This window comes from Lagopus leucura, unplaced genomic scaffold (genome assembly GCF_019238085.1).
Source record: "Lagopus leucura isolate 7727_CA_CO unplaced genomic scaffold, USGS_WTPT01 Super-Scaffold_100012, whole genome shotgun sequence".
Lineage (NCBI taxonomy): Eukaryota > Metazoa > Chordata > Aves > Galliformes > Phasianidae > Lagopus > Lagopus leucura.
The window spans coordinates 5,727,453-5,745,734 of NW_024962267.1; the positions used below are offsets into that span (position 1 = coordinate 5,727,453).

The 18,282-nt window shown below is 54.3% G+C and overlaps 2 protein-coding genes across 3 annotated transcripts in view; both read left to right on the forward strand.

Annotated features, from left to right (window-relative positions):
- Positions 1-17,705, forward strand: part of HOXD3 (homeobox D3) — a 25,992-nt gene extending 8,287 nt beyond the window's left edge. The window contains exons 2-4 of one of the 2 annotated variants that reach the window (XM_042874995.1): positions 13,061-13,144; positions 16,024-16,575; positions 16,876-17,705. In XM_042874995.1, the coding sequence (XP_042730929.1) occupies positions 16,083-16,575; positions 16,876-17,624 (1,242 nt within the window). In that variant the 5' untranslated portion in view covers positions 13,061-13,144; positions 16,024-16,082 and the 3' untranslated portion in view covers positions 17,625-17,705. The remainder of the gene's footprint in view (positions 1-13,060; positions 13,145-16,023; positions 16,576-16,875) is intronic. The other variant, XM_042874996.1, reaches the window with a different exon arrangement.
- Positions 2,123-3,678, forward strand: HOXD4 (homeobox D4). The gene is made up of 2 exons (XM_042874997.1): positions 2,123-2,782; positions 3,081-3,678. The coding sequence occupies exons 1-2, from the start codon at positions 2,374-2,376 to the stop codon at positions 3,383-3,385; spliced, it is 714 nt and encodes a 237-aa protein (XP_042730931.1). The 5' UTR covers positions 2,123-2,373; the 3' UTR covers positions 3,386-3,678.
- Positions 17,706-18,282: the final 577 nt, after the last annotated feature.

The window sequence follows — 18,282 nt, forward strand, 5'->3', positions numbered from 1 at the left end:
CAGCTGTTTCCAAACGGCATCCCCAGCTCAGGCAGCTGCGAGATGGAGCCCGGCGAGCAAAGCGGTGCTCATCGCTCGGGTGAACGCAGCAGCCCCAAATCCGCCCTCCGCAGCGCCTGGATGTGTCGCACCCCACCATTATCTGCCCTTATGTCGCCTGTTTCACATAGTGGAAGGAGAAGAGGTTGACCGAGGGACAGCAGCGAGGAGCTGGGTCAGGCACAATTCGTGAACTTTTGTACTCTAGTGTGCTGCTGTCGGCAAAGTAAAAATAATGAAAGTTGGTGATGTGTTTGCAAATGATTTGGGATGACCTCTCGCCCTGCCCTTCACCATAAACGCTACGCGGGAGAACCTGGGAGGGTGCGCGCTGCGGCTCTCGCGGGATGATGTTGCGCATAGAGCAGCAGAATGGCACCAAGGTAAACGTGGCAGCCCCCCCGCTCCCCGGACCCGCTCACCCCAGCTCTACCCTCGTCTTTTTCACCCATCGCTGTCTCTGCTGTCGCCTGTTTCACTTCTGTTTCGATTTATTTTCCTTTTTTTTTTTTTTTTTTTTTTTTTTTTTCCCTCGAGTGGGAAAATTCTAACTAGATAAAATGCCTTCAGATTCGTATCAGGACAAATAGGTGTACGCTTTATTTCCTGTAAGGTTTTAACTAGTAACATTCTAAATAGCGATTTTTTACTGGGAATGTCCGTTTTCTGTAGCAAGGTCGAAAACGGCGAGCACTAAAGCCGTCAGCAGGTCTTGTGAGGATGTGTTAGCTGAAATTCGTCACCATCAGTTGGTGCAGAGTCGTAAAGCTTCATTTCGTCAATAATAATAGCCGTGAATCCTTCCCGTATTCCCACCTTCCTGCAAAGCCGTGTTTCTGAGCTCGGTCCCCACCGTGTAGTTGGCATTCCTCAGAAGACAGTAAGGAGTAAGGATTGCAGGGAGCTGCTGTAGGGTAGGTGAAAACAGAACGTTATTACGTTGTCTATATATACCCTGTAGAACCGAATTTGTGTGATATTCATATAGTCACAGATTCGATTCTAGGGGAATATATGGTCGATGCAAAAACTTCACCTTTCTGCAGACGGCCAGGGGTTTGGGCACTGACGGAACCAAAAGACGTGTGCGTGTTGAACACGGAGAAATCCCCAAAGTTTTGCCGCCTATCTCCCATTTAAGCAGATTTTAGAACGTCTCTGAGAATTCCCCTGGTCGTTCAGCCCTACCTCCCGCTGGCAGAGTGTGGATTTAAACGAGTTATCTCAGGAGATCTAAAAAATATTGCAGGGAAAAAAAAAAAAAAAAAAAAAAAAAGGAAAGGAAAAAAAAAAAAAAAAAAAAAAAAGGAAAGGAAAGAAAAGAAAAAAAGAAAAAAAGAAGTCTGCCAATCAGTGAGCGAATCTTTAACAAAAGCCCCATAAATTAGCCCGATGTGCTGGGCGCTGCCAGAATTTCCCTGTCGTGTGTCCAAATCTCACCCAAATATTTACGACAGCGGCGAAAGCAGCGCTCGACTCACTGGGACGTATTTCCTTGCGCTCCAGGAAGGATGTTGATGAGCGAGGATTGAATTTCTCTCTTTAAACCCGTGATGTTTGTAACCCAATTAGAAGCCGTCTCAGTGCAATTGGCTGAACTTTGGTGGCCGAAAGTGGACAGTTTCTCGTTATCTGGATGCTTTCGTACGCACACGCACAGATTTTGTATGTGAGTGTGCGAGCGAGCGTGTGTGCCCACGTGTGCACACGTATGTGTTGAGGTCGAAAAGTGAATGAGAAGTTACTGATTGCCTAATTTTATTCAGCAGAACGAAATTCTGGTAACTTTTGGATGACCTCTGCGAGACAAAGACAGGACAGGTCTATTGTACATCATATTGCCCTCTTCTTTGATGTCTTTTCTTTTCCTCGCCTCCTTATCGGTTCCCTCCCTTCAAGTCCCGCTCCGACTCCTCGCTCCGCATCTCTCTCGAGGTTTTATTCGTACCGGAGCCCGGCGGCCATCCCGCCCGGCGGATGGAGCGGGGGGGGGCGAGCGGGGGGGAGGTGAGGGCTCTGCTCAGACAAAGGCTGCCCGCACCTGGGGGCAGGGAGGCGGCCGCACGCGGGGAATGGCCCCAAAACTCCGGGATCGGCCCCGGAGGGCGAACCCCGGCACGGAGGGGTCACTCAGCTCCGCGTATATTATTTAGTTAAATTCGTGGAAATTCTGAGGCGCACACAGATCCGGTGATCGGCTCCCCGCCTCCCCATTGGCCGGGCCGGTCACATGCACGCCTAACTTTATTCAGTTGACAGCAAGTAGGAGGGCTCTATGGAAGGAGAAAAAAAGACAACACGAGAAAAATTAGTATTTTCTACCTTCCGAAATTAATGGCCATGAGTTCGTATATGGTGAACTCTAAGTATGTGGATCCCAAATTTCCTCCTTGCGAGGAATATTTGCAGAGCAGCTACCTAGGCGAACAGGGGGCCGAGTATTACGGGGCCTCGCAGGGCTCCGATTTCCAGCACCAGGGGCTCTACCCACGGTCAAACTACAGCGAGCAGCCCTTTGGCTGCGCCGGTGCCCAGGGCTCCGCCGTGCAGCCGCGGGGTCACGGACAGGAGCAGTCCGCCCCTCCGAGCCACTTCCCCGGCCAAGCCGAGCATTGTCCTCCGCCTCCAATGTCCAACTCCCGAGCCTGCGGCCAGCAGCCAGCCCTCAAAGCCCCCCACGGGTCAGCAGTTAAGCAGCCAGCAGTAGTTTATCCCTGGATGAAGAAAGTCCATGTTAACTCGGGTAAGGATCCTCTTCTTACTTTGCTCTTCTACCCCGCTCCCGCGTGTGTCCTCAGGGATGCTCGCTCGAGCCCTGGCGAGGCTTTAAGGCGAGGCGGCCAATTACACTCGTCATAAATTTTTATTGCCGAGGAAATAGGCCGTCGGCGTGCGGGGCTCTTCCGCGCAGGAGCCGCGGTAGCAGCCGGCCCCGCGGAACGGCCGCGCCGGGCACCGCCGGAGCGCCGCTGGGGCCGCGTGGGAAGGCGAGGCGGAAAGTCCCCCTTCGGTCTGTAAAGTTCTCCGTGTTTCTTTCCCAGTGAACCCCAATTACAGCGGAGGGGAACCTAAGCGCTCCCGAACAGCTTACACCAGGCAGCAAGTCCTAGAACTGGAAAAAGAATTTCATTTTAACAGGTACCTGACCCGGCGCCGCCGTATCGAGATAGCGCACACTTTGTGTCTCTCTGAGCGCCAGATCAAGATCTGGTTTCAGAACAGAAGAATGAAGTGGAAAAAAGACCACAAACTGCCCAACACTAAGGGCAGGTCTTCCTCCTCCGGTTCTAACCCCCACTTACAGACTATTCCCAAGGACCATCAGACTGACTTGACAACTTTATAGAAGAGGTGACATTTTCCATTTCATCCTTCGATTCTGACCAGTACTGTACATAAGTGACACTATCCAAGCAGAACCTGCGTGTAGCAGCCAAGGAGTCGAGAAACTGCCATCTTTCCATAAGGTACTGTGGTACAAAGGAGACTAAATGACGCTACTTCGGACTTTTATTTTATTTGCCTCTCGCTAGCACAGAAAGAAAGAAAGAAAAAAAAAAAAAGCATCATACAGGCAGTAGGAATTGGGAAAATATTAAACGAGACCTTCTGTCCATAAAAAGTAATAAATCATTGAAAATGAAACTGTCCCGTGTTTCAGTTTTGGATTTGAAAGTGAAGGTTCGATGCTTTATTCTGGGATTTTTGCTTTTAATTGTCTTTTTATCCCAGGCAGCGAGTGCGATGCTTTTGGGGCAAGTTGAGGACAGGACATTTATGGCATAGTCCTTTTTTGAACACAAAGACTCACGATTGTGAACTTTTTTTGTGCTGCTTTACCTTTCTTGGTGTGATGAAAATTACTTGCTCATTTCCATAATTTTCAGAAGCTGTGCATAGGAATTAAGTGAAAACGGGTTATTTTGTGTCCTGATGGTGTTAGCGTATTTATTTATTTGTTACGTAGAAGAGTGAAGATAAAAAAAAAGAAAAAAAGAAAAAAAGAAAAAAAGTCAAACCAAAAAATGGGAAAAAGGGCTGAAATGCATCTCTACTTCCCAGTCTCACGAGCCCGCGTATGATGTTTACTTGTCTTGAACGTACACAACTTTCTGGTCCCATTTTATGCATTTCTTCCTTTGTGGAGAAGCGTCCCTGCTCCTTACCGTGTGCCACCGGGACTAACGGGCTCGAAATCTCTTCCCAAAGTCTGCCCTGCTCGGCGCTGTACTTTTAACCAGCAATACGTCATTTAAAAGGCAAAAATAAACCACAAAGAAAACCCCGGAGTGAAAAATCAATGTGATTTCTGGGATGGTTCAGAGCTCAAAGCTACAAGCCTTATTTCTGGCTGGGTTTAGATTTATTTTCTGCCCAACAGAGGGACGGGCTGTATGGGTTGCTGGTTCGGTTTTGTGCTTTGTTTATTCAGATTTTTTTTTTTTTTTTTTTTAATTTTGGTCTACGTTACGTTTGTTGGGTAGGTTTGGTTCGGGTTCTTTTCACATGGGCGGTGATTGTTCTTAAGCAACCCTCGACACATGGCTGAAACTGTTGGAAATCTCAGCAAGTTATCGAGGGAAGGAGGGGAGGTTTGCACGGGAGCAGAGCTGCTCTTAAACCACGTATTTGCCTATGGCTGCTGCTCGTATCGTGCCAAAGTTGCAGTGAGCTGAGCCTGCGTTTTGAGTCCCAACCCAGCCAAACCTGCCCCTTTACACCCTGCTCGTGCGATCTAAGCTCAGCCCTTATCTCCCTTCCCCGAGGGCAGCCTGGAAGAGGGACCATCGCATGGAGATTTTAACTAGATGATCGCATTATTAAAGGGAGAAGGGAAAAGAAGGAAAGCCGGAGCAAGTGCTGAAGATGCACTTCTGTAAAGGGAGGTTGAAACATCGGTGTAAGTTAAAGTGCTCGTGTCTGGGCTGAGTGCTTCCCACCGAGGACTCGCTGCTTCCCCAGCTCACTCGGGAAAACACTGCAAAAACGGGCATGAATAAATTCGAAAATAAAGGGCGAGCTTTTCAAAACGAGGGCATTCGGCGGGATTAACTATGGGCAGCGGTTAATTTCTGCCCTTTTCTCATCCCTAGTAGTCCGCACAGTGTCTTGTAAGACTTGCTCTTTTGTTTTAGAGCCCGGAGAAAACTCTTTGTTCCTCCTCGGGGTTAGCCCAGTTCTCAGACTTGCACATGGCAATACTTGAATATCTCCACGTCGTGATATTAAAGATGGATATTCCCGCATTATTCGCATCATTGTTTCTACGACAAAAAGCGCGGAGTTCATACATAGTAAAGACGTCTTTTTTTCTGACGCCTTCACGTTGAGAAGCTGAAAAGGTATTTTACTGAAGTTCGGCTAAATTGCAGGAACAGGTTCACCCAGAGGACAAATTTTCTATTCGATTAGTTGTATTTCAGCCGGGAAGAGTGACCTCTAAACCCTTAACCTTTTGGACCCAAACTGCTCTTCCCTTTCTCTGCCATGGAGAGCAGATCGCAGCGGCGCTTGGGGAGGGAATTCCTCAGGCAAGTTTTCAAGTTTTGTTCCATCCAATTCCTGCGTTTCGTCTCCGGAGCTGATCGAAGCCCTCCCTTCTCTCTTCATGCGAACCTAGGATAAAGGGGGAGGAAAAAAGAAGAAGAAGAAGAAGAAAAGAAAGCAAGAAATAAACAACCCTCTCTCTGGCTGCTCCCCTTGAAAATACCCCTCCCGGCCCCCCGCTGCCCTCGCTCAAAGTCTGTGACAAGTTGGCTCGGAGCGGGGAGACCGCGGTATTCAGGGGGGAGATACCAAGTTTGGCCTCTGTGGTGCCAGGCCGGAAAATAATGTCCCGGGATAAGCAGACCTCGCTTTGTGCTCCTTATCGTGAGAGATCGCTCCCCAAGTTAAAGGGCCAAATTCTGCTCCCAGCTTTCCTTCCCCCGCCCACTACAGTCAAACAAGGATGTAGCTGCGAGCAGAATTTGGCTCATTGCCTTTTGAAATGTTAATATCTCCGGGACGAGTGTTGGCTTCAGCAGGCGCGGCTCCCATAGCCCTCTGCACGTCCCTTTGAGCGAGGCCGGGGCACCGCAAGTTTACAGAGTTGTCATTGCTCTGTAAGCCCCGGGAATATGGGAGCTGGGGGCAGAAAGCACCAACGCAAATAAATGGATTCCAGCTGCCAATGCTCCGAAGGGTCAGGAATGCGGGCAATAACGACCAGGAGCACCCACTGGCCATTATCTCCCGTGGAGAAGGAACCCGAGATTTATTTTTTAGGATTTTTAACCTTCTTCCAGGGTCGTTTTATGCGGGAGAGGGAACCCCTTATTTTCATCATGGATGAAACATGGTGTACCGAAGCCTTTGTTAAATGCTCACGTTGCCCAGCAATACTCTGGTCTCTGTTAAAGTGTGATGTTTTACAGACTTTACAAATGTTTTGCTGCCGTTGATTAAAGCGTTATTTATACTAATTGTCGCCTGTAATTTTGATGTAAGCCCTCCATACACATTTTAAATAATAAAAGGTGTAGAGAAATAGATTCTGTTTTGTACCTTGTACCAGCAGTCCCTACGAGGCGGGTCCGTGCAAAAAGCCTGTCCCTCCCTTCATTACCATGCTAAGAGATGAGTGACTCCACATTGCATCCGTCCAAATGTCCCTTTGAACAGGTTTGCCGATGGCCCCGCCATCGTGGTGTGACTCCAGGCCAAGCTGGAGCCTGTATTTACATTGAGGCTGCAGTTAAAAGCGCCTGCCACCCATTTGCTGCTGCTTTGCATTTAACAAGCCCTCCTAGAACGACTGCCGGGTATGTGCGTGTGTGGTGGGAGCGGGAGCCCCACCTGAAGCCACCTCTGTCCCCACACAGACGTGTGGCTCCGGGAAGCGCGACGTCAAGCTGAAAATACGGCGCAACGCCAAGCTGAAAATACAGCGCAGTGAGCGGCTTTCAGTTTCACTCGTTGGCCTGACACGAGCGAAAGATCACACAGAAACACAGGCTCGGAGAGTTTAGACTGCCCCCTGCACTCAGGGCAGACACCATTATATTCCAACCCCGCATAAGAACCTCAGCCAACGCCGCATCCCCTGGGCTGGTGCCAGGAGGGCTGCCAGGGAGGACTCGGCCCCTCGGAGCGCGGTCAGGGCACGGGGCCAAAGAGCCGCATCCCAAGTAGAGGGGCGAGAAGCACTGCGCGGCCCGCGTGCGCCCTCGGGGCAGCGAGAGCCGCGCATCCACAGCCCCGCGTTAAGCGCCGAGACCCATTCAGCGATTATACTTTCTCTCTGCTGTTTAATGGCTCCTCCTGTTACCCCGATACATCAATACGGCTCTGCGTGCTGTATGGCCGCTAGTCGTTAAGGTAAGAATGGAGAGGCGAGGCGCAGTCCGTAGCACACCCCGCGCACTGTACAGTACAGTAAATAGGGATCTCTCCACGCGGAGCCGCACCGCTGCCAACGGCCATGTTGGTCGGCCCTTTCCCCTGATTTCTTCCTTCCCCCCCCCCCCCCTTCGTCTTTCTTCTTTTTTTTTTTTTTTTTTTTTTTTTTTCTTCCCCTTTTTTTCTTTTGCAAGCCCAGAGACCAAAATAATCGTGCTAGGAACAGTCATAACAGGCAGAATTTCAAAGTGCGAGGAAGATGATAAGAATAGATTTCTACAAGTCCTGACCACGTGATTCTCGAAATAATTAATTCAGCACGTCCCTTAAGAAACACGGAGTCGTCATTAATCTGCCAAGCAAAGGACTCTATCAGACTTGAAAACTGAAGAGATCCCAAGAATATAATATACAAAGGGCGCAGCCCCTCTCTCCGCACACCTAGCTCCGTGCAAGCTGCCGAAAAAAAAAACAGCCGCCCGGTACGTAAAGGTTTTTTGCTTTTATTCCTTCTTATTTCAGCCTTAATGAACTTAGCTGTCAAACCCGTGACAAATAGGGCACGCCGCTTCCTGCTCGCAGCCCGGCCGCGGCCGGCAGCCGGAGCGGGTGACCTTTGGTTCCCAGGGAGCGGGGACGCGGGGCGCGGAGCGGCGGAGAAGAGGCTGCCGGTGGGCGCGGAGAGGTGCGGAGAGGCGCGGGGCGGAACAACGCGGCTGTCAGGGCATCTGCTTCCCGCTGCCGGCGCCGCCGAGAGGCCCTCAACTTCTTTTCAAGAGGGGTCGTAAATCGTGCCGCGCCTCGTGTGACGGCGAGGCTACCGCGGGCGCGCAGGGCCGCCCCGCTCCGCCCGCAGCGCCGCTGCTGCCCGGCCGCGCTCCGTGCCGGCCCCGCGGGGAGGGAACCGCGCACCCTGCCCCGCAGCGCCTCTCGTCCCCGATCAATAGGGGAAAATTGGAGGAGGGGGGGGGGTGTTGTGCTGATAGGAAGGCACCCTCCGCGAACTCCGTGAAATACGGACCGCGAGGCTGAGGCTTCTCTCTTAAATCCCGGAGTCAGCTGGAAACGCTTTCTGCAAACAGGATATTCTTTATTGTCCTTGCTGGAGTAATTTCTAAAAAAATCCGAGATTGCAGCTTTTTATTACTTCCGTTTCGGTGGCAGGACAGAGACAAAGTTTCCTATGTTATGAATTATACATTCAAACAATAACACATTAATTCAATTATTCAAAGATGACAAATGTTTATGTGCTTTGGTAGTGACTAAGGAACAGAACAGATTCGCTACTTCACCGCGAGTCCCACGTTTTTATCAATGAAGTTTTATATTATCCCGTTGGCCCGGGAAGGAAACCCAACTCCTCCAACAGGCGCAGTAAAATGGACCCGAACATAAATCGCGGCCCCTTCGTAAGAGCGTTTATTCCCGCATATAGCCCGGGCTATTTTATCAGTTTGACAATTGCCGGAGTTGTTGTTATAAATCATCATAAGTAATTCCTGAAAGGGTGCGAGGCTGCTGGGGGGCGGGCGGAGACTGTAAATCTTTCTGTTTTATTGCTCTATGAACATATGCTCCGATTGAAGAACTCTTAGATCCTTTACTGGAGACAAATTCGCGCAAAGCCGGAGTCCCACCGGCGCGAAGGATTTACATTTCCTTAGGAGCTTTGCGGTCCCCCTGCGATGCCTTCGCTCTGGTGGCGGTGCCGAGGTGCATCCACCTCCCCGCCGGCCTCCGCGTGTAGTTTCAACGGCCCCTTTCGGAGCCTCCGAGCGGCCGCCCCACGGCTGCAGGACTTCCTTGGGGGCGCCGGACCTAGGGCCCCTGCAGCCCCGCACCGAACCCCGCAGTCTTTCGGCCCCGCACACACAGCGCGGGGCGCGGGGCTGCGGGGGCACACGAGCCGGTCTCCGCGACGCGCACAGACGCCGAAATAGATGGCAGACGGAAAGGATATAAAGAACCATTACCTCTTACTCGGGGCGAGATTTAAGTGCGTCGTTTCGAAGAAATATAGGATTATAAATCCGAAGCCGTACACAATAATTTACACAGAACTTACGCTTCCATCACCGGACTCCAATCTTTTTATAACTGGTTTGCAAAGTCAGGAAAAGCAATGTAATTTAGATAAATGTTACAATGCACTTACGGTCGGTATCGTAGGGTAATACGTTACTGTCACATCCCCGTGCTTTGGATGGTAATGAAATCATAGCAGATGTTAGATTAGGGCTGGTGTATTTATAGCTACAGATACGTTAGAAAATCAAAGAGAGAACCCAATAATTTTTTTTTTTTTTTTTTTTTTCCGCCGAGCTGAAATTGCTGGCGAGCTCTGTGGGCACACATGACGGATACATATCGGGTTCGCCCTGCTCTCAGCCTGTGCAGGGAGCGGGGAGGTAGGCTTAAGGCACAATGTCATGAGTTCTTGCTGTTTTTGTTTTTTTTCCCCAACGCTTCTGTAGCCTCCAGCCAGGGCCAGTCCCTGCCGCCCGCCTGCTCCCAGGACGGAGAAGGAGAAAACAAAAATCCGCGCTCTCCATTCCGCCCGGCGCACGGCCGCCGGAGCAGCGCGGGTCTCGGCCGGTCCCAAACCTCTCCTCTCCCTCCGCCGACAATTTCTGCGCCCTAGGAACATCCCGCGGAATTCGCCTTTTTCCCGGCGCTCGGGCGGGCGCGTAAGTGCGGAGCGGTGCGGAGAGGCGCGGAGCCCCGGGCCGGGAGCGGGGCGCGGGGGGGGCCCGGCTGGGAGCTGCTGTGCCTCGGCCCGGAGAGCTGCTCCAGGCATCACGTGGGCAAACACGGCTGTATTGGAAGGCAGTGCCCATATTTCTGGTTATAAAGGGTTTTCTCCTGCTCGTCCCCAAAATTCATCAATGGCCTCACGATTTAAAAACAAAACAAAACGAGAGGCGGCCAATTGCTGCCTTTGATTCCGGGAGGCTGATGGCTGAAGGGCCGTGTGTTGATTTTTTTTTTTTTTTTAACCCCACCAAATTCCGATTTCCACTCGCTCTCTTTTATTGGTAGCTGAGCCCGTGCTTGTTCTCATTCTATCGGGAATTCTGGTGTGGAAATGTCTGTAAAACCGCAGGATCAGGTTTAGGACAGTGCTGTCTGCAGACAAAGGGGGAAGGATGTATTCTAAGAACTGCGAGAGAGCAGATCCTGAAAAGTGAGGAGCCCAGGTTATGATAAATTGGCACACAGGTAAGGAACTGCATGGCAAAACGGGACCTTTACCCACAGGGACTGCATTACCACCTTTATTCGGAGACCGCCCGGTATTTGTTCGTAATCTCTGCCCATAACGCGTGGAGTAACATTCACCTCCTTGGAGGCTTTAAGCTCTATCTTTTATTATGCCGCTTAAATAAAAGGCGAACTCCTTCCCAAGAGATGGGAGAAAAGCTTTATCCTTCTCCTATCTCCATTTTTCGGTGGTTTCAGGGAGGGAATTGCAAATAACAAAGAAAAGGGGGAGAGACAACTTTCCTGGATGCTCCCGTTGCAAAGTAAGATGGAGCACCAGGATACTCGTTGCCGTGGCGGGGGGAGGGGGGCATGCTGATTCGTAACGTGCGATCTCAAACAGGCTCGTCTGTTAACGCAGCCCCTCCGTTGGGTTTCTGAAATCTTCCTGCCAGGTGCGTTCTCATGCCTTTCCCCCCCACATTTCTGTCACTCAGTGGCTGCAACCCCCCTTTCCTCCCAGTTGTTTTAGTCTTGCTATTACCTGGCCGCCCGCGCCCCCGGCTTCTGCCGCTGCAGCTCGCGGTGACATTTATCCTCTGGGAAGCCGTCCCGGTGCTTTCGGGCGGTGGGAGCAGCAGGACGGTGCCTGCCTGGGAGTGCCCGAGGGCTGCGGCCGCTCAGAAGCGCTGGGAACGGCCTCAGCTCACAGCAGCCCGGCTGCCTTCCCCCACCCGGAGCCGGTTTCCCCCGGCCCCGACCCGTGGCCTGAGTGGAGCTCCCAGGCTGTGTTTGAGGGTACTCTGCGCAGAGCCCCGCATCGTATTGGGGTAGGGCTGCGTACGGACAGTGAGGAGAGGAAAGGGAAGAAAGAAGTTGTTTTTTGTTGGCTTTTGTGTGTGTGTGTGTATGTGTGCGTGTGCGTGTGTGTGTCTTTCTGCTGCGCGTTTCTCTGCTCGATGAGAAGTTAAAGGCAGCGAACATTTTTCTTAGCTGTATGCCTCCGAGCTGCTGGCCTGCCAAGTTAGTCAGCTGAATCCAATTACTGCGAGCAGCATTTCATTTGGCTCGATGGAAGCACTCACTTACAACTTCACCTAAAATTTCAATAATACCGATATTGGGCCCACGCCTGAATAATCGTAAAGATTTCCCCTTCGGAGCTCCGGCAACTCCACAGCGGCTGCGGGAGAGCAGCACCCGGTTCCCTCTGCTCTGCAGAGCGCCGGGGCTCTGCAGGGTGCAGGGTTGGCGGCCCCTGGCCGAGGAACGCGCGTCCAGAGCGGCTTCTGAGGCTGCTTTGGAAAAGGAAGAGAAGTCGATAATTAATTAGTCACAAAATGAAAACTTACCGTGCTCATCACCAGCGGGCTCGCTGTGCGCTCTCTGCGCAGCCCCACTTACGCGCTCCTCGCGCAGGCCGCGAAGTGCTATTTCTAATGAACTCTGCTTAAAAAAATAAAGCACTTAAAGTTGACGTACGCCCACGTGCATATATTATATAAGACGTTCCCGGGACAGGCCTGGGCCAAGAACCTGAGAGAGCACCGTGCGTAATCGTGAAGCTCCACTTCCCCAACTCCGGTTTGCCAGCATAAATTAAGGTGATTCGAAGGGGTAACGCCGCATCCTACCGGGTTTGGGCTGGGATTGGGGAGACGCGGAGGAAAGTTGTAGGGTCTGTTGTGTTGTGAGCTATTGGAGGCGCTTCCGTTGGTTGTTCATTAAGGGGTGAGTTATTGCTATCCGAGCCAAAGGTCATTTCAAAGGCTTATGGCTGCGAGATATCGTCTTTATAATGACCCGGGCTTCTTTGTGGGGGATTTCTGGCACTCTGAAGTTCTTAAAGTCCCGACTCGACACCTTACACAACCAGAAGCAAAATGTATCTTTCGAGCAACAAACGCTTGCGGCGTGTTTTCAGCGTTGGGGTTTCTTCGCTTCTCTGTCTCTGTCGCAGCCGGTGGATGGGGAGCGAGGGGCAGAGGGAAGGACTCGCGGTAGTTCTGCTCTCGCGGAGCTCCCCTGAGCAGGCGGGCGCCTCGGGGAGCGGCGGGAGCCTTGGCTCGGGGCCTTTCCCCTCCCGTCCCCGTCCCTGTCCCCTCCCGGTCCCGGTCCCATCCCCACGCTGCCCGAACCGGGCCGAGTTCCCCCGTTCCCTTCTTCCTTGCCGCGGTGAAGGGGTGGAAGTCCGAGGGTATTTCGCTTTTTTTTTTTTTTTTTTTTTTTTCTTTTTTTTCTTTTTTGCTCCCCGCCTCTCTCAAAGCGTTATTAATAAATGAAGAGAAGCGTCTGCCCTTTGTCTGGTAAAAGATCTGACGTGGACTTAGAGACGCGGTGAGGGGCTGCGGACGAGACGTGCGTTTATTAACAAAGTCCTAAGGAAGAAAGTCCAAAACAAAACAGCTTCCGCTGAGAGTTCTCACTTCTATTGCAGGTCCGCGCCCAAGGATTATCCAAAGGAACCTGAAGATCCTACACACACAGTTAAAGTCAAAATTCAAGAAAAAACAAAAGTGTGGTGAGTTCTCTAAATTTCCTTTTCCATCCGTCTCCCACTCCCCCGCCGCGGCAGCCCCTCGGTAGGAGCGAGGCTGCGGGGAACGGGCGGCCCGTGCCGCAGCCGCTGCTCCGCAGGCCAAAGCTATGGCAGCATCGGGCAGGCCCCACCGCAAGCAGGATGGGCGAGCCGAGTCCGGCCAGGGAAGCGGGGGGCGCCCCGGGGACGGTGAGTCCGTGCCCGCTCTCTGAGGCCGCAGTGCTCTGCCCGCGGTCCCACTCAGCAGGTGCCCCGGCCCGGCTCAGCACAGCCCCGACTCTGTCCGAACGGCCCCGCGCCCCGTCCCGTTCCGTCCCGCAGCCGTCCCCGGGGCTCCTGCCCGCAGGCCGGACCGCTGCCGGCTCGGGCGCGTCCCTTATATACGGGGCTCCCTCCGGGCCGGCGGCCGGGAAATGTGCCGAGTGGGGAATTCTTTAGCCGGTCTCCCTCCTACGCGCAGGCTGCTTTGCACTTCTGAAAGTGCTGGGGCTTGGGAAGTGTTTTCCTTTTCATTCCTGGCCGGAGCGTTTACTGCCACAGCACTCGCAGTCATAAATTTTGCTACAAACCACAATGACAGGTGCATTGATATGCACCCTGAGAGCTCCGGCTGCTTTAATAACCGCTCCGCTGGCCGCTCTCACCGCCTTTTATTTATTCCGTATCATATGAGATATTGATCCTAAGCGGAATTAAGTGCGGGGGAAGTTTTAGTAGGGAACTGCTTAATATGGAAGCGCTGGCACCATGGCTCCGGCCGCGCACACGCGTGGGGTGGGCGCGCGTCCTCGCGCGGGGCTCTGCGGGCGCGCAGCGGGGGACGGGAGCCCCGAAGACGCTGGAACCGGCGTTGGGACAAAGAGCCCCATTATGGTGCGCCGTGCCCGGCGGTTCAGATGAGGTTAACCTTTGTGGGTAGGAGGAAGGGAAATGCGAGGCACAGCCGTGGATACTCCGCGGCTCCCTGCCCTCCGAGCCCACCTCCCACGGCTCGGCCTCGCCATTTGGATGTCACTTTTTTTCCTGGAGGCTGTTTCTGGCCGAACCAAGTGTCGGGCCCTCGCTTTGGTGTCGGCTACAAAAACATCACCCTGGGCCCTGCACTCGTGGAAAATCAAAACCTGGAAGGTCTCCCTCTTCCTCCTTCTCTCCCTCTCTCTCTTTTTAAGATCTAAAGATGAGCCACCGAACAGTTGAGCATTGTCCATGTGATTTATGGCCCATAGCCTCCTTTGTAGGTTCAAGCAGAGTTCACAAGCAGTTGGTATTTCAGAAAAGAAATAAGGCTTTTAACAGCTTAACAGCAATATTCTTTCTTAAGATTTTGCCCATCCTTTTGGGAGCTCTATTTTTTGAGGCACATGAAAGCATACACTTAAGGCAGCACCGTGCTACCGGGAGTCCTCAGTCCTCAGCTCCCTAAAACGTAGATGCTGGAAGGGAGAAACGGGCGACGGAGTTATTTTGCACAAAAATACTTGCGAGACCCGTCAAGATCACCACAGTTTATTAGAAATCATCTGAATTGCCACCCCTCGTTTCCTTAGATGCTCTTTCACCAACATTCTCCAGAAGAGGAAAAGGGCTCTTTCCCCATCCCTCCCGGCCCCTCGATAATCCCAGGCTTTGTTTGGGAAGAGCGGGGTGGCGGCGGGCCGGCCGGGCTGCAGTCCCCCCGCATGGCAGTGACCGGCGTGGAATTTTAGGAAGGTTCATCGTCAGGATGGTGGTACCAATTGCCAAGGGGGAAAGAGAGGTGATATTGCGGTGGTGCATGAGTATGGGCAGGAAAAATGATAATTATCAGACATTGCTCTAATTTTTCTAGCTACTTTTCTCTGGTGTATTAATAGGCTCAAACCCTGTAGAAATACAACAAACTCCTAAGACACACTGAGTTACTATGCAGTCAGCCGAAGTATCTTAGTCCTTAAAATTACTGAAAATGTTAGAGAAGAATCCAACCCAACGAGAAAAACACAGCGAAAAATTAAGAAAAATTAAGAATTAAGAAATTTTTTGCCGTAACAAAACGGCGGGCGAGTTTCTGTCTTGCAATAAAAGAGTAGAAGTCCCGCGTTGCAGCCGGGGGAAAAGTGTCACCCTGTCCCAAATGCTCCAACAGCCCTACGCGGGGGGTTCGCTCCGTGCATTTTCAGCCCGAACAGTCCGATCGGGGGGCGGGGAGAGGAGCGGGGAGAGTTCGCAGGCCCTTAAAAGAGGTCCCCAGCGTCTATAGTGAAAACCATCCCCTAAAAATAATCCTCAGTGTCTCGGGTTCTTTCTGCTGAGGACGAATGAAAGGAACGAGAAACGTCGGGTGAAGGATTTTAATTCATCACGGCATTAAAATAGGGGAGCTGACCTGCGACATCCTTTATGGTGCAAAGAGAAGTTAGTGAATGGCGTCGGTTATCCTTTAACTCCGGAGGAATCCGGGCAAGAAGGAAGGCCGGGTTTACAAAGGGGACGGGGTTTGTCTGCCTTCGCCCGGCTGCAGCGCGGCTCCATTCATCATGTCAGCCCCGCGCGGCCATGCGCACGCGTGGCGCCAGGCGGCCGTGGGGTTCCTGCCGGTGCGGGCCCGGGGGTCTCCGGAGACGGCACCCACCCGCCGCCGGGCCCCGAGCGTGGTCTGTCCCCAGAGGCCTCGAGAAAGTGACCTCTGGACCCCGTCATGTGTGCCTGCTCCTCCACAGCGCCATCGTTCTCGGGTGGCTCCTTCCCCGGTGTCCCCCGCTCCTTCCCCGACGCTCCTTACTCCACCCCCAGTGTCCCTTCTCTCCCCCCGGTGTCCCTCACGGCCCCTCGCGGCCTCGCACTGAAGCTGTCTCTTGTGTCCCCGCTGTCCCCCTCCCCAGGTGGCTCCCGCGGCGGCGAGTGGCCCGGGCCGACGACGTGAGGCGCAGGGCGGCGGTCAATGATCTTTGAGCAGGGGCCGCGGGCCTTGGCGATCGCAGAGAGCAAGATGCAGAAAACCGCCTACTACGACAACGCGGGGCTCTTCGGGGGCTACACGTACGGCAAAGCCGATGCCTACCCCTACGGCGCTGCCCAGCAGCCCTACGGTGCGGCTGGCCTGGACGGCGAGTACCCCGGCTCCGCCTGCTCCGTGCAAAGCTCCGCGCCCGGCCGCGGCCCGGCCCCCAAGGGTCCCGAGCTGGGCGGCAGCTGCATGCGAACGGCCGGGGGCGGCCCCGGGGGCAGCCAGCCTCCCGGCATCGGCGAGCAGCAGCCCCCGGCTCTGCCTCCGTCCTCCCCGCCCAATCCCTCCAGCGCGCCCCCCCCGAAAAAAGCCAAGGGGGGGCCCAACGCCTCCGGCTCGGCCTCCGCCACCCTCAGCAAGCAGATATTTCCTTGGATGAAGGAGTCCCGGCAGAACTCCAAGCAGAAAACCACCTGCCCCCCCTCAGGTAGCCTCCGCCCCGTGGCCCGATGTCCTTCCCACGGCCTTCTCCCGCATCCCAGCGCCCCCAGCCCGGCTGCAGGGGGCGGCCCGGGGAATCCCGTCCCGTCTTCTCGGGCGCGGCCCCGACGGAGCCTTCACAGGCCGAGGGCCCCGAAGGAGGCGGCGAAGGAAGGGAAGGGTGCGGGGGGGGGAGAGGTGTGGGCGGCCGTCCCCGGTCCCAGGCGGAGCGGGAGGGGCGGAGGGCTCCCGGGGACCCCGGGGGCTTTAGTGGGGGACCAACAGCTCTCCGTGCCTCTTCCCGCAGGAGAGAGCTGCGAGGACAAGAGCCCCCCCGGGCCGGCCTCCAAGCGGGTGCGCACCGCCTACACCAGCGCACAGCTGGTGGAGCTGGAGAAGGAGTTCCACTTCAACCGCTACCTGTGCCGGCCGCGCCGCGTGGAGATGGCCAATCTGCTGAACCTGACCGAGCGGCAGATCAAGATCTGGTTCCAGAACCGCCGCATGAAGTACAAAAAGGACCAGAAAGCCAAAGGCATCATGCACTCCCCCGCGGGCCAGTCCCCGGAGCGCAGCCCCCCGCTGAGCGGCGCGGCCCACGCCGGCTACTCGGGGCAGCTGCCCGCCGTCGGCGGCCTGGGTTACGACGCGCCGTCGCCCACGCCGTTCGCCAAGGCGCAGCAGAGCATGTACGGGCTGGCCGCCTACACGGCGCCGCTGGGCGGCTGCCTGCCGCAGCAGAAGCGCTACGCGGGCGCGGAGTACGAGCCGCACCCCCTGCAGAGCGGCGGCGGCTTCGGCAACCCCGGCCTGCAGGGCAGTCCCGTCTACGTCGGGGGCAACTTCGTGGACTCGATGCCGGCCTCGGGGCCCGTCTTCAACCTGGGCCACCTGCAGCATCCCTCCTCCGCCAGCGTGGACTACAGCTGCGCCGCGCAGATCCCCGGCGGCCACCACCATGGACCTTGCGACCCCCACCCCACCTACACGGACCTCTCCTCGCACCACGCGTCTCAGGGACGGCTGCAGGAGGCCCCCAAGCTCACGCACCTGTAGCGGCCGGGCCGGCGGCGGCGAGCGGAGCGGGCTCGCCTCTATTACCTCACTCCTCCGACGGGACGGGGCCGACGGGGCGGGTGCGTGCCCTCCGGGGCCGCCCCTTTGCTGCTCCGAGCCGCTCGGAGCACGGCAGTGCAATACGCCGCGACCCGGGGACTGGTAGCTGGTAGCGGTGTGCCCGAGGTAAGTCGTAGGGATCACGTAGAGGTAGCAGCGCGTCGCGCTGAGGTGTGTTAGAGCAGCTGTGAGCGCCCAGCTTATTTCCGACAAGTTAATTTATGAATTCCTCCGTAACGTAAGGATCGCATCGGACTAAACGATACCTATTTATTATTTGAAAGCGAGACATTTTTGTATCACTGATTATTTATCCTCGTCTTAATGTATTTATGTGGCTTTTGGTAGAGTTTCTTCGCCGACACTCGGGAGCCCGACGCAGGGCCGCCCCGCCCGTCAGCACGCCCGGCCCGAGCCGTTGGGAGCGTAGTGGTGAGCAGTCGTAACCGTGGCTGGTGTTCGTAGTTTGTGTAAGGATTAATTAAGACAGCGAGTCGTAAGTCATTAATAGGGTGAAAGAAACCGCGGCGTCACGCAAGGAGCCGTTACACTTCACGAAGAAAGAAGAAAAGGGAATTATTTCTCGGGTATTTATTTC

What these genes read in the sequence shown, in the direction of transcription:
- HOXD4 (XM_042874997.1), top strand. Translation starts at nt 2,374, where the DNA reads ATGGCCATGAGTTCGTATATGGTGAACTCTAAGTATGTGGATCCCAAA. An exon ending in GAAAGTCCATGTTAACTCGG is followed by an intron (nt 2,783 to 3,080) that starts GTAAGGATCCTC and finishes TTTCTTTCCCAG; the next exon opens with TGAACCCCAATTACAGCGGA.